At 38.3% G+C, this 25807-nt stretch overlaps 1 protein-coding gene across 1 annotated transcript in view; it reads left to right on the forward strand.

Moving 5' to 3' along the window:
- Positions 1-468: 468 nt before the first annotated feature.
- Positions 469-25807, forward strand: part of Cd28 (CD28 molecule) — a 105946-nt gene continuing 80607 nt past the window's right edge. Inside the window, exons 1-2 of the mRNA XM_090355213.1 lie at positions 469-500; positions 1086-1265. Coding sequence (XP_090211339.1) covers positions 469-500; positions 1086-1265 — 212 coding nt within the window. The remainder of the gene's footprint in view (positions 501-1085; positions 1266-25807) is intronic.

Here is a 25807-nt window from a genome sequence, read left to right on the forward strand (position 1 = left end):
CTTACTTGCAGTGTGTGCTCATCCTAACCTGCATATCAAAGCTCTGCCCACAGTCCTGGGAACATCTGCCCTGCCATATTTGAGGCCAAGGTGTGAGCTCCTTATTAATGCAGCTTTTTCCTGATGTTTTGATGAAAAGACTGTATAAGCTTTGGGAGACCAGGAGGAGGAGGAGTGTCATTTGGGTTAGAAAGTCCTTAGGTCCTGTTCTTGGTGAAATTGGATTTGGTATGGACTGATCACCCTGAGAGAAGAGGGTAAGTGAAAGAGGACTGCAAGGCAGAGGTTTCCGAAGAAGAAGAAGAAGAAGAAGAAGAAGAAGAAGAAGAAGAAGAAGAAGAAGAAGAAGAAGAAGAAGAAGAAGAAGAAGAAGAGGAGGAGGAGGAGGAGGAAGAAGAAGAGGATGAAGAAGAGGAAGAGGAGGAGGAGCAGGAGGAGGAGGAAGAGGAGGAAGAGGAGGAGGTGATGATGGCGGCGGCAGCAGCAGGTTTTTGGGAAGGGTGAGAAATATAAAGAAGTGATAATCAGTGGAGCAAGAAATTAGAATTAAGAAGACAGGTGGAAGTCTTGACTTTACACCACAGGCCAGATTATTCTATTTCTGAAGCTCTAGATTATGGCAGATATAAGAAAGTGGTGGAGATGCTGAGGTGACTGTGAATACTTTCTATTTTTCTTCTTTTTCCTTTCTCCTCAGTGAAGGGATGACTCAGTGAAAAGAAAACAAATGATGAGAATGAAGGGAGAAAAATATGCCTTGGGGATTGAAAGAGAAAGTTAAAAGTTTTGGTAACTAATTGCTTAGGAAATAGGTGAAGTTGCTGACTAAGACAGTTAAAATAATTGCCCACTAGAAAAAGGGAGAAGCTGAGTTCATTGAACATGAACTTTGAATGGCAAACATTTGCAGAGTTATGTTTTCTCCCCCCTCTCCCCTCTTAGAAGACAGCAATCAAGGTAGTGGCCAGAGGAGATGTGTGGGGATGGCCCAGAGTGGGAGTTTTGGTGCAATGTAGGAAGTAGCTGAGATTAGGAAGAGAGGGAGGCATGCAGGTAATGCACACGTGACTTGCTATGGGCTGCAGGTGTGGAGGCTGGATAGGGATGGAAGTGAGGACAGTAAAAGGGATTGGTGCCACGACTGGAATGTGGATGAAGGAGCTGGAGGAACATGAGAATTCTGGATGTGGGTGCTCAAGATTCCAGAATGGGCCAGTTGCGGTAGTTAGATGTGTGGCAGAAAGGCCATGGATAAGGCGAGTGGAGTGAGTGAGGTGGAGTGGAAATTCGGGTTAGAGTTGAGATTGTGGACTCGATGCCAAAGTTGGTTAGACATTTACACCTTGTAGCAAACGGCTTGAAGAAAGGGTAGCTAACATCACATAAAAACGATATCAATTCAGATATGAATCCTATAGGCCAGCTAGCTACTCTACCTTTTCATTTGCACCATTTAATAAGCTTCTGGTTATTTCCTCAGAGCCTTAGAAGAGTATGGCACGAAGGCTGAGACCTAATGGTAATCTGGAAATAGTGTTGGGAACTAGGAGAATGCAGATTGCACTTCCAGATTTAGGAACAAGATACGCCTCCCTTGAGAGAGTATCTTAAGGTGACTCAGGGCCCTTAGGGGAATATTATGTCTCAGTTCAGACCTGATCAGGAGTGAAGAATGAAAAGCTGGGGAAAACTTAGTACCTCTGAAGAGAGAATGATGGGAAGGAACACTTGGGAGGAGATCAAAAATGACAAAGCAACAAAGAGACATTAGGGAAAGTGATTAGCATTTATACTTGTTAATTAATGGATAACATGAGGCTTCAGAAATGAGGATATTTGACACCATAGAAAATTTCAAATCTCTTATAGAGACTTGACAATGTATTTCATTTCTTTTTAAGTGGATTGTGGGTGTGGAAGCTGGTCCTGGGGCTTGAACTCAGGTCCTGGGTGCTGTCCTTGAGCTTTTGTACTCAAGGTTGGTGCTCAACTGCTTGAGCCACAGCTTTGCTTCCAGCGTGTGTGTGTGTGTGTGTGTGTGTGTGTGTGTGTGTGTGTGTGTGTGTGTGTGTATGTGTGTGCGTAATTGGACATAAAAGTCTCACAGACTTTTCTGCCAAGCTGGCTGTGAACCAGGATCCTCAGATGTCAACTTCCTTAGTAAGCAGGATTATAGGCGTAAGTACCGAGCTTATTTGTATTTCTTATAGAGAGAGTACAGTACCATGGGAATGTTTGGGTGGAGATACATGAAAAGCAGGATGAATGTGGAAGGCTCACACATTGGCCCTGCCAAAGGTTGACAAGGATGCATGTACGTTCCAGAGAGGGTGGTATGCTTAGTTGTAGTTCCAAGCATTTAATCAAGCTGGGAAAGGTTGGGGGTTGGGGTTACTGAGTCTCAGAAGACTCAACTGTGGGGAGGAAAGAAGTTGAAACAGAAGACGGAAGATGGTTCATGCTTATGAAGGCTCCATGTTGGGCATTTCACATACTTCATTCCTATGACAACCCCAGAAAAAAAAAAACCATCATTATCCTTATAATGTTCACAAATGATGTGATTTTCCTGCCACATAATGTGAATTTCTATATGACTGCAGGTTTTTCTTCCAAAACCCCTGAACTAGATAATGCATAAATTTAAAAAATACAGAAAAATCAAAAGGCAAGTTAGTATATGCCTTTAGTTTCTAGACAATATTTATGTATGTCTCTTCTGTGCTTTGTTTTATTTTGGCTGAGAGCCTGTTTTTTTTTTATCACTTGGTAAGAATCAAAGTGCTATTTCTAACCTTTGTCAGTAAAAATATTCAAATTGTAGGCTTTAGAGTAATTGACTTCAAATTGTCTCTCTCTTGGGAGGCAGGCCTTATGAACTCAATGCGCATTAGTCTTTGCTCCTGTCTAATGTAGGAATACAGTAAGAAACTCAACCCTTCAAATATCGTAGCTCTAAAACAGTGCTAATGATACCCACGTTGTTGACTTGAGAGGACTGATGTGTAAATGACATGCTATGCAGTGGCAAGGACTGGTGTTTCTGAGACTGGAGTATTTAAAGCCGCAAACGCTTAGGACCAAGTATGTTTTGGAAAGATACGGAATCTGCTTGATTTTAGAAAGGAGGACCAGAGTCCATAGTACATATTATATAATATCCCCATTAAGAACAGGAGCAGCACTCTGTAATTGCACGTGTGAGACATGACTATTCACCACAGCATGGCTAGATTAAGATCATGAATAGCCTTATTTTCACTGAGGTAGATAAATAAACTGAATAATGGCCACCCAAAGATGATAAGTCCTAATCTCTAGGATTGTTATCTCATTAGGAAAAATAGTCTTGATTGATTAGAGGTGTTTGATATGAAATTATCCTGGATTATTCAAGTATGCCCTAAATGTTATCACACTTGCTCTTTTTTTTGGTCATGGGTTTGAACTGTGGGCCTGGGAGCTGTCCCTGAGCTTCTCAGCTCAGGGCTACTGCCCTACCCCTTGAACCACAGTGCCACTTCAGTTTTCTAGTGGCTAATTGTAGATAAGAGTCTCATGGACTTTTGTGCTTGGGCTGGGGAATCCTCAGATCTCAGCCTTCTGAATTACAGATGTGAGCTATTGGTGCCTAGCTACACTTGCTCTTATAAGAAGAAAGCAGTGGTCCAAAAGTTTAGCTTAGTCATAGAGTATTCGACTAGCATGCATCCAGCTCTGGGTTAGATTCCTTGGTACTACATACATAGAAAAAACCACAAGTGGCACTGTGGTTCAAGTGGCAGGGTGCTGGCCTTGAGCAAAAATTGTCCAAGGGCAGTGCCCAGGCCCTGAGTTCAAGCCCCAGGACTGGCAAAAAAACGAAAAGAAAAGAAAGCAGTTCAGTCTTGACACTGAAGAGGGGACAACAAAGTGATTTCAAAAGGAGACAGGGATGTGGCCATAAGTCAAGGAACGAGGAAGGGACCACTGAAGTTTGTTGAGCAGGCCTGTCTAATAGCCAACAGTGAACTAGGAGAGCAATGCACAGCAGCGTTTGTCCTCAGAGATTCAATGAGCTGGATGTCCCCAAAGGCAAGTGACGCTCAAGACATCAGGTAAAATAAACATAGGCAAGAGATTCTGGTATCAAGAATCAAGACGATGCAAGGGAGAGGGCATCAATCCATAGGACATTGGTTACTGCTAAGGTTTGAATGTATGTTTCAATGTTCTTATGTTGACACTCAAAAACACCACAAGATGATAGAATTGAAAGACTGGGAATGTGGCGTAGTGGTAGAGTGTTTGCCTAGCATGCAGGGAGGCCTGGGTTCAATTTTCAGGACCATATAAGCAGAAAAGGCTGGAAGTGGTGCTGAGGCTCAAATGGTAGAGTGCTAGCCTTGAACAAAAGAAGCTCAGGGACAGTGTTTAAGCCTTGAGTTCAAGCCCCAGGACTGGCAAAGCACACACACACACACACACACACACACACACACACACACACACACACACACACACACACACCAAGAGAGGTAGGGCCAAGAGGTGATTAGGCCTTTATGAAATTCATACTCCTATAAAAAAGGGTTCAGAATGCTACCCAGGGAAGCAGAGGCCAGGCTCCACCAGACACCAGACTTCCTGGTGGTTTGTTCTCAGACTCACTAGATTTCAGAACTGTGAGCAATAAAATCTTTTGTTATAACTTACTGAGCATGAAGTATTTCATTATAGTAATACATATGGACTGAGAAAGTTGCTAAAATAGAAACAAAAATGTAGGGACTAACACAAAAACACAATGGGTATGTATGTATGTGTGAGAAGAGAGAGAGAGAGAGAGAGAGAGAGAGAGAGAGAGAGAGAGAGAGAGAGAGAGAGAGAGAGAGAGAGAGAGAGAGAGAGAGAGAGAGAGAGGCTTGAGTATTTGAATAAATATAGGCTCTGCTTGGATCCTAAGCCAGATCAGGAGCAAGGCAAAGTAGAATGAACTGTGAAGTAGAAGTCTGGAGGACACTGTGTGTTGTTCCTCAGGAGCCAGAACAAGAGGGAGACTTGGTCAATATTTGGCCTGAGCAGAGCTGAAGCCCCAGAGAACCCACTACCTCACTCCCAGCTTTACCAGGAAACTTAATTGTTAGAACAAGGGAGAGCTACAGGCCAGAGAAGGGAAAATTATAGGGGGGTGAGGGGTAGGGGCTGGAGAAAAACTGCTGACCTTGTGAATGTCTTTGTCTTTTTGTTTTGTTTTGTTTTAAAGTCAACTTCCTGATGATAAAATGGTCTCTCCTTAAGAAGACAACCGTCAGTCTCTAGTGAAATCACTGAGTTTATCTGAATGCTATTTTAAAAGTTCTATTCTAACCTAAATGGCCAACTCAAGGCCTTTTTAAGCAAACTATGGCATCTATACAACCAAGCATTATATAGCCATTAAAATTATATTTATAAAGAGTTTCTAAAGGCTTACAGAAATGTTTATGCTATAATACTGTGTGTAAAAAGCTATATACAAGACTGGACTACAAAGAAACAAAATAAAAACTATGCCTAAAAACAATGTAGTAAGAAATCCATCAAAACGCTAATAGGGAAATATCCTTTGGACCACAAGGCGATGAGTCTTTTTGAAAAGAAAATCACCTTTCTACTTTTCTATTTTCAAATTTGTCAGTGCATCATTTTTCTTTTGGCCTTTTCTCATTTTACATATAGAATACCTTTGTCATGGAAAGGACCCAATCAATAAATTCTCCTTTCTGGAAGAGCTTGTGCCTTACTTTGTATAATCTGGATTCAAAGCATTTAGTGTTTCAACAGCAGCAATATCTATCAAGATAAATAGTATTGCATTAATACGTCCAATTCTATGACCTCTAGAGACAAAGGACAAATAACAACAACAAAAAAACCCTCTTTTCCCAAAGCAATCCTAAAAAGAAATGTACCCCCCCCTCCATAAAGTCCAATTGGCAGAAAAAAACAAAAACAAAAGAAAAGAAAAAGCAACTTCAGGTTGTGGAAAAGCACCTGGAGAAAGTGAGTGCCTTTAATTTTGTCATGTAAATCTTTTTGCTGCATGAAGAGGCTGCTTTTAGAGATGGGTGTGGGAGAGCAGAAGCTGTTTGTTTCCTCTGGCCTGTAGTTTTCCTCTAGGGAGTGCATAGTTCAAGATTCCCCTCAGCCATTATCTCTATCTCTTCCAGGATGCCTTCCTTGAACTGGAATAAGTGTTCTCCCTACTTCCTTCACAGCCCAAGAGGCCTGGGCTTCAGTGACATCAGCTCTCAACCAGGCTATAAGAGCCACAGAACTGCAGAAGCTGTGATTTATTTATGGTGCTTTTTATAAAACCAGCACGTCCCCTTGGCAGACAATAGGTGCTGAGTATATGTTTGCCAAATGAATCCAGTAATTTCTCCAAAAGAGAAATTGTATTAGATTCCCAGTGCTACTTTAACAAAGTATAACAAACTGGATGATTTAAGAAATTATTCTCTCTCAATTCTGGTGTCCAGGAGTCCAAAAGGAAGATTCTGTTTAGGTTGGGTCCTTCTGGAGGGTTCCAAGGAAGGGGACAACTCTGTGTTTTTCAATTCAAGTTGCCAGAAATCCGAGACAATCACTCTACTGCCATCTTCATTCTTCCTTCTGTATGGGTCTCCTTTTTGACCTGTGTCCTGTTGTCCAAATTTCCTTCTCTGTTTCTGGATATTAACACAATTATTTGAATTTTTACAATAGCATAAATTAATTATATAAAGGGTTTCATTATGATATTTACATACATGCATATAATGGAGTTTGATGACATATATCTATAAAGTATATATTTACAAAGTACACACACACACACACACACTTTGATCATATTCTCCCTATTATTCTTTCTTTTTTCCTTTTCTTTCTTCCAGTGGGTTCATCATGTTATATTACCATTATTTAAATTATTATTTTTATTTAAAGGTACAAATGAGAGGAAACAAGTCATTTGTCTTTCTAAGCGTGGCTTATTTACTCAACACTATTCTTGACTGTTCTTTCTCCCCTCCTTCCTCCCTCCCTCCCTTCCTTCCTGTCTTCCTTTTTTTTTTTTTCTTTCGTGTTCTAGGGCTTGAGCTCAGGGCCTGGATTCTGTCTCCTAGTTTTTATGCTCAAGGCTAGCATTCTACCACTTGAGTCATGGCTCCACTTTTGGCTTTTGGTGATTAATTAAATATAAGAATCTTAGGACCTTCCTGCCCAGGCTGGCTTTGAACCATGATCCTCAGATCTCAGACTTTTTTTTTTTTAAATTGATTTTATTGTCAAGGTGTTGTACAGAGGGGTTACAGTTATGTACGTATGTACGGTCATGAGTATACTTTTTCTTGAGCATTGTTACCCCCTCTCACATTCTTCTCCCACTACTCCCCCCCACTCTCACCCTCCCAGCAAGTTATCAAGTTCACTTCCAACATGTTATATTGCTGTTATAATGGTTCAGCCTTTGTTCTTTGTCTCACCATTTTCCTTCCCTAACTCAGATAATCATATAAATGATATATCAGGTACCAAAATCACATACTATGACAAGAGATAAGTCACCAGGGGAGAAAAAAAAAGATCTTAGTCTTCTTAGTAGCTATGATAACTACAACCTGGCTCATCCATTTTCTTGCAAAGACAAATTCATTTCTCTTTATTGCTAAATAATAGTGTATTGTGTATATGTATCACAATTTTTAAATCTCTTTATCAGTTGCTGTGCATCAAGGCAGAGTGCATAGCTTGTCTATTGTGAAGTGTTCCTATAAACACTTCATGAGCCTCTATTGGATATTGACTTATGTTCCTTTAGCTATATGCCCAAGAGTGGTAGAGAAAGATCATATGGTCCAAGCTTTCCTCTTCTTATAAGGTTACAGAGATATTGGATTGGGGTTGAAGCTAATCCAGTTTGACCACATTTTAACCAGATTAGATCCTCAAGACTGGCTTCTACCCCCTGGTCTTTACTTAGCATCTGACTCTGATACATATACATGAAAAACTTTACCACTAAAAAAGCCAAGTATTTCCTCCTCCTCCTCCTCCTCCTCCTCCTCCTCCTCCTCCTCCTCCTCCTCCTCCTCCTCCTCCTCCTCCTAATCCTCCTCCTCTTCTTCTTCTTCTTCTTCTTCTTCTTCTTCTTCTTCTTCTTCTTCTTCTTCTCCTTCTCCTTCTCCTTCTCCTTCTCCTCCTCCTTCTCCTTCTTCTCCTCCTTGAAATAATGACAGAAAAATATGTGTTGGCTCTAACAGGGTTTGTGTGAAACAATGAAGACTAGTCTGCAATTATCTTAACCATGTCTTTTTTTTTTTTTTTTTTTTTTGCCAGTCCTGGGCTTGAACTCAGGGCCTGAGCACTGTCCTTGGACTTTCTCAAGGCTAGAGCTCTACCACTTGAGCTTCAGCACCACTTCTGTCTTTTTTTCTATGTATGTGGTGCTGAGGAATCGAACCCGGGTCTTCGTGCATGCTAGGCAAGCACTCTACCACTAGGCCAAACTCCCGGCCCCTTGACCATGTCTTTTAACGTTGGACCAATAAAATCCATACAAACTAGTGGCATATTTGATGAAGATTAAATTCTCCTATGTGGTTACATTACAAACTTTATAAATTACCTATGGATTTGGGACTTGAAGAGTAAAAGAAGACAATCATTGGCAAGCATAATTAAAAGTAAGAAAATGAAAATGATCTTAGTGAATGAATTCCTCAAGGTAGAATAGTTCTGATAAGCTATTCTTTTGTGAGAGTAATTTTTTCTGAAATCCCAGAAGAATGGTACATTGCTTAGATGGAGATGAATGTCAGACAGAATCTTAACATTTCTATGAAACTTTAGGCTTCTTGTTCAGTACTGGTAGCTCATCCCTGTAATCCTAGCTACTCAGGAGGCTGAGATCTTTGGATTGCAGTTTGAAGTCATCTTGAGCAGGAAAATATGTGAGATTCTTATTTCCAATTAACTACCAAAGCCAGAAGTGGAGATATAACTCAAGTGGCAGAACACCAGCTTAGAGCCAAGAAGCCAAGTAAAAGCATGGGGCTCTGAATTCAAGAATCAACACCAGCACAAAAACAAACAACAACAGCAACAATGACAAGACCCTTATGCTGTGATCTCTCTCCATAGACTACTTGTTCCAGAATGTCCAAAACTATGGAGATTTTCATACTTCCTTTGATGAATTATTATTTATTGATTATAAGCTATATTTTAGGTCTAATTGCCACCTAGGAGAGCAAATATGTGTCCTTGGCTTTTCTGAGTCTGGCTTATTTCATTTAATATTATGGTTTCCAGATCCATCTATGACATAGTTTCATTCTTGTTTATGCATGCCTATCATTTGAGTTTAGTTGAGCTTATTATGACTGAGGAGAAGGACAGGAGAAGCTGGTTTTCAGCAAGACTGACCCCAAAGAAAGGAGGTCCTATCATATGTATGTATTAAAATTCCAGAAATAATTGTTTACTTCTCAACAAGACATTGGGATTTCCAGAATTCGTGAAAAAAGATAAGACTAGGCCTTGTCAAGTATTGCCATGGTTTTCAGTTGCTTTGGGTCTGTTTGGATAAGCAGACATATCTTTTGCAACCCCGGTCAAAAGGAAAAAAAAAATATTTGCTCTACTGACTAGCTGGACTAGACTGTGAGAAGGATACTGAATATTTCTGCCTTAAAAATAATTCAGGGACTCAACAAGTTTTTCTTGAGCAAGAGCTCAGGAAAAGTTATTTGGATTCCATAACTGGCTATGACCAGAAGCTTCTGCATCCTTTTATTTGAGGTATTAACTTATTTGACCCCTACATTATAAATAAAACTGATTAAAGACTAAGGAGGCAACATGAACACAGATTTTAAAAATCTGGTTTTGAACTATGTTTGGCATGCTAAAATATCTAATTCTTCATAACTTGGCAGTTAAAAGAGGAGGGTGGATTTAAATAGAGATGACCAGCTGGCTAATTACATGTTGCCAGCATTTCTCTTTGGCTACTTACTGGATGAGTCCTGTTTATGTCAAAGGCTGACTGTGTCATTCATCTCCTCTCAGGGCTAAGCAACTGGAACATCATGGGTTCCTTTAACAAGAAATGTTTCAGGGAACCCAAAGCAACACAGGTCATTTCATTCTCTTGGAGAGCTGGACAGGGGGCAAGTACTAGTGAGTGAGTTGCAAAGTTTTGGAGTATGCTGAAAAGTATGAACAAGGAAGATTCTAGATGAGCACAGTCCAAAGCTAAAGGTGATAGGTGGCAAATTCAAGGCTAGGGTTTTTAGCACAAAAGCAGAAAATAAATACTAGAATCTCTATCTGCGTTTAACTGCAGTGAGTGCCGTGGGTAAAGTGGGTGTCGAGCTAAGTAGAGTTCATGTGTGTGAAATGAGATTGTCCTCTTCTAATTGGGTAACATACAAAACAACAACTCTCCCAGGGCTATTGTTGTGGATTGCCAAGAAAGGGAGTCAGACATGTCTTTGATGGAGCCTTGAAGAGAATAGAAGGGAAACACAGAGCTGAGACTGTGTCACCAACTTCAGATCACAAACAAAGTATAAAGGCAGTTAAATTCAAAAAGAAAAGAAAAACACAGTGCTGACCAATCAAACACATCTGGGATCTTTATTTTGCTCAAGGGCTATTAATTTCTGCCTGTTATCTAATGAGAACACAAAATTGAAGGCCTGAATTTTGGGATCTAACTGATCCAGTAAGAGTGGTTTGTGAATCTGCTTTTCACAAGAGGAAGCTAGAGCTCACACTTTCTGTCCTGACCTCATATTATATACAACCCTTTTTCCTCTCCTATCCTGCCATGATATGACGAATACATTCTTGGAAGGAAGATGTTCATCTTGAAAGTTGTCAGGCGAGCTACCCTTCACTTCCTCCATGAATAGCTAGGGGTAAACGCTCTCAGTCTCAGGGTTATCAGCATACCATGGTGGGGGGGGGCCTCTCCTTAACCTCAACCATGCTCTGCTTTCTGTTACATCCTCTCCAAACCCCCAGTGGTACCATAGAGGAAGCAAACCATCAGAGCAGTCATTTTTGAAGTCACTTTTGTGAATGGGGCCGGAAGTTTTTGTGGATCAGTGGAAGAGATTAGTTTGTTGCTTTGTGTAAATAAATCAAAATAAATTCCTCTTAAACTGGGTGCCCTTAAGGGAGAAAGTTTAAATGGATAAGATTTATAATTGGGATAATATTTCATTAAAAATATAGCTATTGCTTTGAAAGCACTAGCCCTTTAGGGTTCTAGAGCCTTGTTTTTAGATCTCTCACTTGAGTTTCTCTAAACTCTTTAATAGGAATATTATTTAAAGGTAGCTTCAAGGCGTGATATTTATGTCTGAATTCACCTGAGACTAAACATTGTGGTGGTCAATGCCATCAGCCTTTACCTACTTAATATGGTTGCTGAGTTTCTCTGGATCTACTGTGGTCAGGCTGGATTTTTCTGGGTAAATCTTTGTCTGATGGAACCATAACCTTCAAGATCCTCTGGCACAGATATAAACATTCATACTCTAGATGGGAAAATAACACTAACAGTTACCAACTGCTTCATTTGCATCAAATCATTTGAAAAGAGAAATATATGTATCAGATAGGTGATACAAAGAAGAGGGTACAAGAAGAGTCGAACTAGAGTAAAGAGTTGAACAACAACAACCAAACAAACTGGAGCCCAATTATAGGCAGTTTTCAAGCTATTCTGAGCACTTGATGCATTTTCCTTGAGATGGGGAGCAATTAAAAATTTTTGAGTGTGGAAATGATTGACGGAAGAGACTTTTTAGAAAGCTTAACATGACAGACTTATATGAGGTGGTTCAGAGGAAGAAGAGACTTGAGTTGGATGTCAGTAGCAATAAATCCAAGCATTAAACTAGAGACACACATTGGCGATGAGATCTTGAATCATGAGAAATAGCTAATATTAACCACATGTTTTCCATGTGCCAACTACCTTGTCAGTGCTTTAATGCATGAAGCAATACTTACAATAGCATTTGTATGTGTGTGTAAATATCCTTCTTTTTTGGAGAAGGAGGCTGAGGCTCAGAGTAGTCAAGAATTTGTTTACTGTTACCTGGCGTGGAAGTATCAGAATTGGGATCTAAACTCCAGTAATCTGGTTTCAGGGCCTTGGCCTTCAACATGCTAGGCAGCTTTGCAGCAGTTTGTAGCTGGAGTCTGTCTCTTGTCCTCTCCTTCCATTGAGGTAAGGCTGAAGTCAGCGTAGGAGTTTGATTCCATTCTGTGTCATTGTTTCCTTTTTAATTATTGGTCTCCTATGTAGTCCAGGTTGGGCTTAACTCCCTTGTGTGGCCAAGACTGGTCTTGAATTCACAATTCTCCTGCATCAGCCTCTTAATCTTTTAGTCCTTCTGTGGGGTTAAAGGTGTAATCCCATCTTTCTTTGTTTATTAGTACATTGACTTTTCTTCAAATGGTATCCTTACCAGATATTGACACTGGCAATGCTGACATCTATTCAAAAGAATCTTGTGAGCAAAGAAAGGATAAAGCTGGATAAATGCTATAAAAAATATCACCTATGAATGCTTTCCACATAGTAGACAAGGAAAAAGGAAAATTCAGGTCTTTCCTTCCTGTTTCTTTCCATCTGGCGATGATGATGCTTCTTACCTTTGTTCATCTTGGTTCTGTGATTTTTAGGAATGAATGTCCAAAATCGAAACTATGGAACTGGCATGATGTTAAATCTTTTGGTGTTTTGTTAGCATTCTTGAGTCATGGCAATATCTTCAGTCATGTCGTATATCTTACATTTGCTATGTAAGATATCTAAACATTGGAGCCTGTAGATGATCCAGACCAACACTTTGGGAGGATAAGACCAAGAATAGATATTTGACATTTAAATTTCTTTTCACCATTTGCTGTTACAAATTAAAAGTCTGATGCAGGGTCACCTAGAAGGTAGCCTAACTAGGTCATATTTAAATGAAGGTAATTCCACAGAACAATTTATATATATATATATATATATATATATATATATACACACACACACACACACACACACACACACACATACAACACATACACGTATTTCTAATTATAAAGCCTTCTTGTTTGGAGATAGTGTTAGTTCAGAAAACATTAATTTTGTCCAAGGCTATAGATGTACATTTTTGCATATATGCAGACTACCTAAAAAACAAAAACAAACTGCAGTGTTAAAAGAATTCTTTTGTTGAAAAACAAAGACTACCTTAATTTTAGACCTGAAATATAATGTGGATTATTTCACCATGGTACACGATGGAATAGCCAATACACATATTTGATTCAGCCTCAATTTCAACAAGCATTTATTATGGACCTGAATATAGCTAAGTTTTTGTGATGTGGTTTGATCATTAGGGTGGATGTTCTATGCTGAATTCTATCTAGAATAAGCTGTTTACTGTCCTTAACGTGATGACCTCTGATCAGACCTAGTTTTTCTGTACTGCATCAGCAGGTTTACCTATTGATTAACTGTTGATTCTATTTTTAAGTTTAAACTTTGGCCAGTGATTGAAATGGATTTACTTTTGCAAGCAAGCAATCTTAGAAGAACTATTGGGAAATTCTGAAACTGTTTTGTTTATTTAGAAAATTAAGCCAGTATCTTTTTTTTTTTGGTCATGGGACTTGACCTCTGGGCCTGGGTACTGTCCTTGAACTCTTCAGGTCAAGGCTCGCAACTCTACCATTTGAATCAAAGTGCCACTTTTGGTTTTGTAGTGGTTAATTGGAGATAAGAGTTTTACAGACTTTTGTGCCCAGGCTGGCTTTGAAACATGATCCTCAGATCTCAGCCTCCTGAGTAGCTAGGATTACAGGTGTGAGCCACCAATGCTGTACTAAGTATCTTTATTTCACTAGATAAAACATGTACATATTACAATGGCTATATAATAGAGATCTCTGGTTGTCAACTGTTTAATATGCATAGATAAACTTGTCAATTTTCTATAAAAATTCCACTAAGATCTGTTAGGTTAAGGTATAAAAAACTCATGGAACTAAATATAAAAATGTTTAAGTAATCTTCATTTGATTTAGTCTGGTCTAGCTTTAGTCAGAATTGGTATTATAAGTAGGACATTTTTATTTTAAAAGGAGAGGAAGTTCATCAAATCCTTAAGTAACTATTCAACATTTGGGTCACTCTTCCTAATAACACTGGCTTTGTAGTACTGTATTGATCTAGAACTAAAAATTCTATTTCTGTGTAGGAGCTTTAAAAATTGATCTCAGAAAATCAATTTTTAAAAGTCAACCTTTCCTGAATCTGCATTTCTTATTAAATTTTACTTTATGTTATTTTACTGTATTTTCCTTAATATTTAATCCATAGAACTTAAGCTTTTTCCTCTGTAAATAATAAAATTACTTGGAATAGACACAAAATGTTAAAAAATTATTTTTTAAAGCCATGTAGTAAAGTATGTAAACATTTTTATATAATATTTGTGTGTGTGTGTGTGTGTGTGTGTGTGTGATGGAGCTTGAACTTGGCCTGGGCGCTGTCCCTGTGCTCTTCAGCTCAAGGCTACTGCCCTACCCTTAAGCCAAGCCCCACTTCCTGTTTTCTAGAGGTTAATTGGAGATAAGAATCCCAGGTCCTTTTATGTCCTGGCTGGCTTTAACCTTGATCCTCAGGTCTCAGCCTCCTGAGTAGCTGAGATTACAGGAGTGAGCCACCGTGCCCAACTTCTTTCCCATCTTTGTTCTTCCTTTTTCTTCTCTTTCCTTCCCCTTCCCTGAATTAGGTGAAGTGATGCATACCTGTAATCTCAGCCTTCAAGAGACTGAGACAGAAGGATAATACTTAAAAGATAATAATAATAAAGAATGGATTTTTAAAAAAATGTTGTGATGCAAGATGGGGTAGGTGGCTCTCAGCCCAATATGGCAGCTCTGGTAGAATTAAACAAGTGTGTTGTTTATTTATAAAACCAGGACGATAGTGGGATGTATGAAAGGCAAAGGGCAGGAAGTGGCCTGTTAGCTTTTCCCAGCCCTGGTCTGACCCTAACGTTGGCTACTTTTCTTCTCACTTTAAGGAGGATGTGGGGAACTGGCAGAGCTCCAGGGATCAGCAAAAAAATGTAATTAAGGCTTGGAAAATAAGGGGTATGAGGAAAGGGCAAAAAAGCTGTGGGGTTCTTTGGCTTAGAGAAAAAAAAAAGGTCCAACTGATTTGAAGGGTCACTACAAGACACTGGTTGTTTTCCATCTCCACAAATAACAGGGAAAAAGGAAAGAAGCTTATGTTCTACAGGGTAGGGGTTTAGGCTGTGAGAATTGTTAAGGTTGAGGTGCTCAAGGCTCATACTGGCAACTGGGAAAGAAAAGTATTGATATAATGGTGTATACTGGCTAGATTTATTTACCTACAAAGGGACAGTGAAGGTGGTATCCAATGATTAGCTTTTGTGTTGTTTTGAAGAGAAGCCTATTACTAATTGCTTGAAAATTTTAGTTTTTTCCCCCTGTTTAGATGCAAATTAGGTAAGTTCAGACAAGGACTTGCTCATTGTAGTGGTTTCTGGCCAATCAGCAGGTTAAAAAAAAAATCACTTTCTTCTTTGAGGCTACATTTGTTCACTCCATTGCAAGGGAAACTACATCTGGTTGTTACTTTCAGGAAGAATTGGATAAACACCAGCTTTGGCATCCTTACTGCAAGGATGAATGATTCGAACCCATAATGCTGTCTGTCTTCTGTCCCTTCAATTTTGGCCCTTTGGCTGTGAGTCGGGGAAATGGGAACCCACAGAGATTATGTGGGGTTTCAACTCAGGATTTGGTGCCCAAGTTCTGGTCAGAGGGAGGAGGTAATTGGCTTCTATAAATCTGTGAACTACCAATGCTTCCTGCTGTCTTCCCAATTGAGGTGCTCATGTCTGACGTCAGCTTGTTTCATCTGCTACAAACTGAGGACAAACTTGGTAAGGTTTAAAAACAACTAAAGAAAATGATCATTCATATTATTTCTATTTTCTTTTCTTTCTTTAGTACTGGGGTTTGAACTCAGGATTTTGCGCTTAGTCAAATTGGCAACTACTTCTGAGCCAGCTATGTCTCTGCATCCCTTTCTCTAGGCCAATTTTTGCACTTCTATTTTGAGATAATGTCTTTCTTCTAGCCAGCACACTTGCCTGAACTGAGTTACACTTCCATTTTGCTTCCCAGTGTAACTGGGATGACAGGGGCTTGTCACCAAGGCCCACCTTTTTCGATTTCAAAGTCTTGAGTCTTGCAGACATTCTTCTGCCTGGGCTAACCTGGAGCCACTATTGTGTCAATCTCAGCTCTTACTTGGCATTGTTTCTAGGCCTGAGTCATTCCCAACTGGCTTTCTTTTCCTTCTTTCCATCTCCCATCCTTCCTGTCATCATTTCTGTGAGTAATTTTCAATTACATCACTGATATATAATGCATCTTGATATCTTTTCATGTTAAAAATATTCAGCTTAACTTCAATTTTTTTGAACTGTTGCTTTTCTGTTCCTTGGTATGGATATTCTGATCATTTCGGAGGGATATCACTTAGAAATACTTAAGTGATAAGGGTAGAAATCAGAATATTAATTTTCTCTGGAAAGCTGTTGACTGGAGGTGACAAGTTAGAATATTCAAAGGCGCAAAAATATTTTTTCTGTATTTCATTCTCTTAAAAACTCTTTTCTTTCCTCTCCATTTGGTATTCTGTATATACTGTATTTGACTTTGAGAGGTGTTAAGTTGGTGCTATGTACATATAAAACAAGTTATTTGTGGACTTTATAGCCTTTGTTGTAGAGGGGGGAGGGAAAGTGGGAGAAAAACATGGGAAGAATTAACGTACCCATTACCTGATGAATGTTAACTGTAACCCCTCTACATCTCACCCAAATAATAAGATGTAATATAATTTAAAAATGTCAATTAAGGGACCAGGAGTTTGGCCTAGTGGTAGAGTGCTTGACTAGCATGCAGGAAGACCCAGGTTCGATTCCTTGGTACCACATACTTAGAAAAAAAAGCCAGAAGTGGTGCTGAGGCTCAAATGGTAGAGCTCTAGCCTTGAGAAAAATCCAAGGACAGTGCTCAGACCCTGAGCTTAAGCCCAGGACTGGCAAAAAAAAATGTCAATTAAAACCATTATATTCAAAAGATTGCATAAAACATTTAATTGTATTTGTAAAGGAGTACGGTAGGAATGCAGGACAGGCAAGTAGGGGAGGAAGGGAGGTAGCATTTATGAAGTACCTATATCTGGTAGCCATATTATGTAATTTAAAATTTAGTTATCAACAACCATGTAGTACAGGAGATATTCTTGTCCCATTTTTATAAATGAAAAGACAGAAAAGGTAAGATAATTGCTCCACTTTGGTCAGTAACAGGATCAGGATTTCAACAGACTCTAAAGTGCCCAATATAATTCCAAAAAGAGATTTTTAAGACAGAGGGAAGTAAGGCTCAGAGGGTGAGTGAATTGTTCATACTCCAGACAAGTTCACTGATCTAGTCTAGTGCTCTTTTGTGTGAAAATCTATTTTGCCATTTATTGTTCAGATTGTTCAATGAAGTGGTTCTTTTTTTAAAAAAAATACACTGGAATAGGTATTAAAAGTGGGAATTTACCATTTGAGCAATTTCTAGAAATTCTGGCCAAAAATATTCAAATGTTTAACATTCATGGAAGGATGAACTAAAAGTATTCGAGAGACTGAGAACGTCTTTCATTTTGGCCCTGAGTACCTTTGTAAATAATATGCTTTTATAGAAAATGATTTGTTTTTTAACCTCAGAAATGTATATGAGAGCTGAGGGAGATTTCTGTTTGGAAGCTGTGGATGGTGTATCATTTGTTTGAAGATGATAAAAATAGTTCAGATGGACAAAGAGGAAGGTCTCTGACAATTTAGAAAAATATACAAAGTATGCATTCTATATAACTGTGGCATTTTGATTACAAAGGTTGTTTTCCTTTTTTTCTGATTAGTTTCCTCTGGCTTAATTTTTTTTAACAAAATTTTAAGTTAGTTTTTCTTTTTCCTTCCTCTGCATTTGACATTTTTCTACTTCTTGTTACTAATGTTCTTATTAAATCTCTGTACTTGGTATGAGTTTGTTTATATCAAATCCATCTAATTGTATTTTAGAAACTGGTAATTGCTTTCTTTTAGTTATTGCAGAAATGCAAGAAGCACACATATTCTCGACATAATCAGTTCACTCCCACAATTGTAATACATTCCATTCTAAAGTCTCATCGGTTGAGAACAGTGCAACTTTTAAACCTCCAAGAACATATTTCCTAGAACTATAAATAAGAGAATCTTAAATGTTAACCAGAAAAGAAACCTAAGGCATAATTTTACATATGAGGAAACATAAGATCAAATCAGCCAGCAATCTTTGGATTCCTATAACCTGATGGAAATGATGCTTTTGTTTTGATTAAGTAAATCTGTAGTCCCTACATGCTTAAAGTGGATTTACAGATTCATATCATAATGTGTACAAATTGGAAATGTTTTTTTTAACATTCTTGTCATATAGTTTGTAGATATAGCAGTACTGGTAAAGAAAAAAAGAGGAGAAAAATACAGTATATGTCTTCCAACCATGTAAGTGCTTGGTATGTAACTAGGTTACAAGTCAAGCAAAATCACCTTAGAAACACCTTCAGTTAGTGAAGGCCTCCTTTGTCTCCTCTAGAGTCGAGCTGAGTAAAAATCACAGACCTACCCTGTGCCAATATCTCATGTCTATAATCCTAACTATACAAGATGCTGAGATTTGAGGATCGAGGTTCAAAGCTAGCCCCTGAAGGAAACTGTGAGATTCTTTTTGGTCTTAGGTCTTAAACTGTGGGCCTGGGCCCTGTTCCTGAGCTTCTTTTTTTCAAGGCTAGTGCTCTGCCACTTGAGCCATAGTGCCACTTAGGGCTTTTTCTGAGTAGTTTATTAAAAGTCTCATGGGAGCTAGGTGTTGGTAACTCACACTGTAATCCTAGCTACTCAGGAAATTTAGATATGAGGATTGCAATTTAAAGCCAGCCTCTCATCCTCTCATAAACTGTGGCCCTGTGGCTCAAGTGATAGAATGTTAGTCTTGAGCAGAAGCTCAAGGTCAGCTCTCAGGCCCTGACTTCAAACCCCAGGACCATCACACAGATACACACAGACAGACAGACAGACACACACACACACACACACACAGACACACACACACACACACACAGGAAAACAAACAGACTTGTACTTCCTTCACTAAAACATACATGATATGTGAAATGGAGCACTGGACTATTTTTTGACTATCTCTCTTCACTGAAGAACAAAATAGTTAAGTCTAACTTTTTTTTTTTTTGGCCAGTTCTGGGCTTGAGCTCAGGGCCTGAGCACTGCCTTTGGACTTTCTCAAGGCTAGCACTCTACCACTTGAGCCTCAGCACCATTTCCGGCTTTTTGCTATGTATCTGGGGTACCAAGGAATCAAACACGGGTCTTCGTGCATGCTAGGCGAGTACTCTACCACTAGGCCAAACTCCTGGCCCCCTGGTTAAGTCTAATCTTATGTCTACAAATTTCAATGCAATTTTTCTGACAATGGCAAACTCATTCAATTCATCTTGAAGATTCTGAGGAAGAAAATGCTTTCTTCAAAGGTAAGTTACTACTGTACTAGATATAATTTTGAAATGTTCTTCCTGGAAAATACCACTTTATAGTATGTAAGTCTAACAGGAGATATTTCCCTTCTTTTACCTGAAATACTTTTTTTTTGTTCTTTTCTGATTTCAAAATAATAGGTGAATGCAGATAAATCAAGCAATACAGTAAAGTATTAATGTGAAACCCATCCTGATTTCCTAACCAATGTTAACATTTTGGTAAACATCCTTCCTGATATCTTGAAGATATCTTGTTTATTTACTCTATGTGTACATTCGTATATATGGATATATAGACTATGTAAATAAATGTACATATAAGTGTGTGTGTACATACATATGTTATTATATAAATATAGTGGATTTATGTAAATTTAAATGGCATCATGTTCTTTTGTATTTTTGTTTTTTCCTTGGCAATTTACCTTGGAGGCTTTCTTCTTTTTTATTATTAAGTACTAAATTCTGCTTAATACTAGCAGAACAACCCTCTGTATATATGTACCACAATTTAATTCCCAACTGGTGGGAATAATAAATTTTTCCAATTTATTATTAACCAAGAAGTAAATTAATATTCTTGCACATATATCTTTACCTCAAGAGCCTATTTATTAATAAAGTAGATAAAATACAGAAGGCTGATCCATATTATTGGTTTGCTTTTCAAAAACATTAATATTTTTGACTACTTTCCATTACTCCTGACAATACTCAATAATATAGAAATAGACTTTTCATTCCATTGACTTCCAAGTCTACAAATACTCAAAATTAGTATATAGTATGTTAATTCTGGCAAGCCTGCCAAATGCCATTAATGAACAGATTAAAACAGATGTGATATTAATGATTAGTAGGCAAAACAGTTTTTTTGAACTGTTAGTTAAGAAGTTGGAAAAATTCTTCTGTTACTCTCAGACACACTAAGCCTCAGTTATAGTAATTATTTGATTTTTGGTGTGCCCTCTGGTGTCTTTTAAATTAAAGTGTTATTTCTCTGAAGGTAGCAATTGTACAACAACCCTGAAGGCTCATAGGTGTGTTTGATACTCACTGAACTTTGCAGATGAAGAAAGAACTGTATAATTTTCCATTTGCTTCTCTCCTCTTAGCAGCTGTTGCTGCTTTCCTCTGTTTCCTTAGCTTTTGAAATACGAGCATAATATTTGCCTAGGACAAATAAAAACAGGTTAGAAATTGGGAAGGTAGCATTTCGTAATGGGTGTTAAGTCAGATTGGTTTAACTCCTTGCTCTCTCATTTATTAGACCTATGGACCTGAACAAATTGCTTAACACTTCTAAGTCCTAATTTATTCCATTATAAAGTAAAGATAATTGATTCTGTCTTAGAAACTATCATTTGGGTTAAATAGGATAATCTTTCAAAGCTGTTAGCATAGTGTCTATGCTAACATTTGATAAATGATAACTGTTTCCTCAAAGGCAAAGATATTCATTGTAATGTGTGTGTGTGTATATGATTACCATATGCCTTCTCTCTTGTGGGCATGATAACTTCTAGATTAAAGAAAGACAAGAAGCTAAAAGTTAATAGTGATTAGGGGCTAAGATTCTCAACAAAATCAATTTGGAACATGGATCAATTGATAAAAATCTGATTTTTTTTTATGTTCCCAGAACAGAAAGAAGTTATGGAGTTGTAACCTCTTTATACAACTACTTAATAATAATAATAATCATAAAACAAAACTGAAAGAGGTTCTTGGGGTATTGAAGTAGAGGAAGAATGGGAATGAGCTATAGTAACCATAAGAACATTTTATTAGGGTAAAAAATGACTTTAGTCTGTAGCCTAAAGCACCACATTATACAACTCCAGGAAATAAGAAAACAAAAAAATAAAAATGTGGAAGTTGAACTCTAGTAACCTTTGTTCTTTTCCAACTAGCAATCAACCTTTCGTAATGACAACCTCCTTAAACCCTTTCAACCAGACTTTCCTTTCTGCACTAGATCATATGTTCCTGAGCTTATTTTCCACATTAAGAGTCTTAAAAATTTGGAAATATCTTGTGGGTTTGATCACTAAGTTTGGATAAGGTTTCTGCATTTGCTGCTGGAAACAACTCAGGGAAATGGAGTAGCAAGAGGGAAGCCTATTACCAATGCTTCCTTCCTTCCATCCGTATATCTTGTATATCAAGCCACTTAGTCACAGCCAGTGCTCTTCTGCAAACATGTAGAGCGAAAGATTCTGCACATCATAAACACTTTAAAATTTGGGTCAGAGAGAGTTCTTTGAAAGCCAGAATATATTTTTTTTGTTTTAGCATACAAAGTGGGAATCATCGTGACATACAACACACACACACACACACACACACACACACACACTTACACACGTATAATATATCCCAGTTAAATCCCCTTTATCATGCTTTCTTACCACATTTCTTAGAGCAATTTCAACAGTTTTCATTATTCTCTTTTCATACCTGCAAATAATTTGTTTTGACCACAATCATCTTCATTCACCCGCTTCTTTAATCCTCTCCCTCTTCGTACTGGTTTCCCCCTGCCCAACAATGCCTATTTTACTTTCCTGTCATTCTTTTTTTTAAAGCGTGTACTAATTGTACCAAAAGGTTTCCCTATGATGTTTCAGACATGCATATATTTTGCTCAGAATACTCTTCTCTGTTGCTTTTTCTTTCTCCACCCCACATCTCCAATTGATCAAGAGCTTTCATTGAGATTCCCTATGTGAAGGGCAGAATGTTTAAAAAGACGAGCCCAATGTATCGTTTGTGGGACTAGGCAAACATCCTCTTCCCTGAAAGCAAAAGGATATCTCTCCCCTTGCTTCTCAGGAAGCCAGATCCAGATTTATTTATTTATTTATTTTTGTTCAAGACTCAGCAGAAACACAATGCTTCATTTTATAGTGGCTTATTACAACACAATGACAGCACTATAATTTCTGTGGGGATGAAGGGCTTCACTTGGCTTCAGGCCAGCTAAGCTCAGTGTCATTTAGCACTTCTATAACTTCTGACACTGGCAAAAACCCTCCATGGTTATGTATTCTATGTTCTTTCAGGAAGCATTGTTAAACTGGTTTTTAACAGCATGTCATTAGACACAGCAGTTAGATTGTGCCTGTGACCAGATTTCTTATGCCTGGTGGAAAATTGGGATAGTTCATCAGGCACTGTTAGCTAAAATGCCACCCACTTCTGAGGCCAGAATTGACATAAAAACAATTTGAGGCACAAAGGGCCCTTTTGGTTCTTTTGTCATCAGAAACCTATAATTGTAAAATTCCTCCTTGATTTTTATCATTCACAGGGGCCTAAATAATATTCCCTTGTCTTATTTTGGTTATGCGAAATGCAGCCATTCTTGATGTTTTAAAGAAATTATAGTCCGTTAAATAAACATTTTGAGGGAATGGCTAAGATCTAAAGCTAAGGACACTTCATAATTTTTGTTTACAAAAAAAAAAAAGCAGATTAAAAAAATTAAAGCCACACATCCCCACGTTGGTCCCCAGATACTACGGTGGAACTCTGCCCTGGGAGGCTATAAAAGTTTTGTAATCTTACTTTCTACAATGGAACAACCTGAGTACTTCCATATAACAGTCACCACCCGTGTGGCAGGCTCCGTGACGGATGTGTACTGAAGTTCTCAAGCATGCTGGGAGCAGAGCAGGGAGGTTCCCTTCAAGGAACACAGCTGTGCAGCAGGCCCTTCCATGCAACAGCAAACTGGGCCTAGAAAGTTAAGAGTCATCATCTCCTTCTTTAGCAATCTGGCATGACGAACTCGCTGCGACAGCTTTCACATACTTCCCTCCTTGTTCTTAGGAAATGAGAGGGCCAAGGAAAGACAAAGTGTCTGTTTACTCATACACTTACTGACTGCAAGTGCAAACATCTACCACGTGCTGTCTAAGGACTTAGCATTGTGCTCATACTTCCTATGTAGTATCTCTCTTCCTTCTTACAGTGATCACTTAGCTGAGCAAATTGACCAAGGTCATATATTATAAGAAAGAGAGCTGGGACTGCATTTTTGTGCCATTCTAGGCCTGTGCTTTTATTTATTTGTTTATTTATTTTTATTTATTTATTTTTGCCAGTCCCGGTGCCTAAACACCATCCATGGACTCTCTCAAGTCTAGGGCTCTACTTGCGCCTCAGCACCACTTCTGGCTTTTTCTATGTATGTGGTACTGAGGAACTGAACTCTAGGCAAGTACTCTACCACTAGGCCACACTCCTGGCCCTAGGCATGTGCTTTTAATCACTGGCTATACTGCCTCCTGGAATTACAGCATGCTTTATCTTGATCTCAAACACTGTGAAAAAAGCAAAAACTAAACAAGCAACAACCCCCCCCCCAAAAAAAACAGAAATGAGAAACATAATGCATAATAGATTCCTGGGATAATATTATATAATATATGCATTATATAATATATGTTTGTCATGTTTATGTTGCATTATTCTATTATACTATTTTTTTAGGTTAAACATAACAAATCTAGGATGCCAACTAGGCTCAAGCATATTGAAGCTATTTGATCTCTAAAGATGTATTAGAAATATAATTATCTCTTTCTGTTGGCTTCTCTTTGTCTGTCCCTAGTTTTCTGAAGTGATCATTTGTTTTGCATGAACAGTTGTTACTGAGGAATAACAGCTGCAGGAAATAATTTATGACATCGCTTTCTTCTCGCTCTCTTTTTTCTCTCCCTGCAACCTCTGGTCTTAGCAAAAGCTGTTATTTTGAATGAATATGATTGACAAAGATGGGACACTGTTTTACTTATTTTTCTTATAAGAGTGGTTGAAGCAAGAAGGTCTCCAATGACCCTTGACAAGGATCTTGTCATCGTCCTCCGGTTCAGACAGAAACCGTCACAGAAATACGACAAAATTAAAGAAAAAAATCATTGCCAATAAAATTGTTGAGAGGTAAGAAGCAGAGAAACTTTTAGATTTGGAGTGCTATAATACCGATGGTTTTTATTTTTGACACTCTAAGGGACATATCGTTTTACTTCAAAGCATAGCTTAGAGAAAGAATGCTTTGGAGATTAAATAATATCCTCTGATAGAGACATAAGGTTTAGGGGCAGCTTACTTTTCCTTGTCTACTTATTTCTGAAAATTGCCTCCGGGATACAAAGTCCATCCTTAAATTAAGCCTTCTTCATACTCTATATTCTATGTGAAGGTGTATTCTCAGATATCTGAAATCAGAGTAAATCTTTTTCTGTTTTCCAGGTCCTCCATGAGGAGAAACTTATAGCTTCCTGTTAGAGGTTGTGTTTGTAGCACACTTTCGAGTCTATACTTCTTGGCAATGCAAATAAAGGGCTGAAAGGAATCAAGGTAACACCACCATCTCTTTTATGATAAGGCAATGTCTAACAGTCTCCAAGTGTTTATCAGTTAGTACCCTATGTGTGTGTGTTTGAGGGCAGCCTAGTTTGCCATTCCCTTAATGCTTTATATATCCACAGAATATAATTGTACTTTGCTGCTGGTCTGCCATGATGCTAGCTTTTACAGGATCAGTTTTGATAGATTTAATTCTAGCAGGTTTTTTTTTTTTTTGGTCAGTGGTGGGGCTTGAATTCTGGGCCTGGGTGCTCTCCCTGAGTTTTTCAGGGACCCTATGCTGGGTTGCCTTTCTAGTTAGTGACGCTCAGAGTTGGGTGCTTTGGGACATTTAGACATGATATAGCTTGGTAAAGCCTGGATAATGTCCAAGAATTTCAGTGGATACTTAGTTTGATGACTTAGCATGGACATAGACAAAATAGCATTAAGTATATATTGGTAAAACCTGGCACTTCTTTGGTATTAGGGGATCAGGTCAGCAAGTGCTTCCTTGCATTTAGAGAAGCTTTTGGTGTCATAAGCTCAGAATTACTCCATGCACAGAATTCTGAGAGTAGATCCAGGGAGATTAGGCACATATATTATGCTCATATGCACACTAAGTAGAAATTTGCCTGAAAAGTTTCTTTCCTTTTTCCTAAAAGAAAATGTCTAATGGGTTCTTTTTAAACACTATAGAATTCATTTTCCTCTGGTAAATAAATGTAA

Source organism: Megascapheus bottae, chromosome 21 (assembly GCF_031878675.1).
Source record: "Megascapheus bottae isolate mThoBot1 chromosome 21, mThoBot2.hap1, whole genome shotgun sequence".
NCBI classification, from domain to species: Eukaryota; Metazoa; Chordata; class Mammalia; order Rodentia; family Geomyidae; genus Megascapheus; species Megascapheus bottae.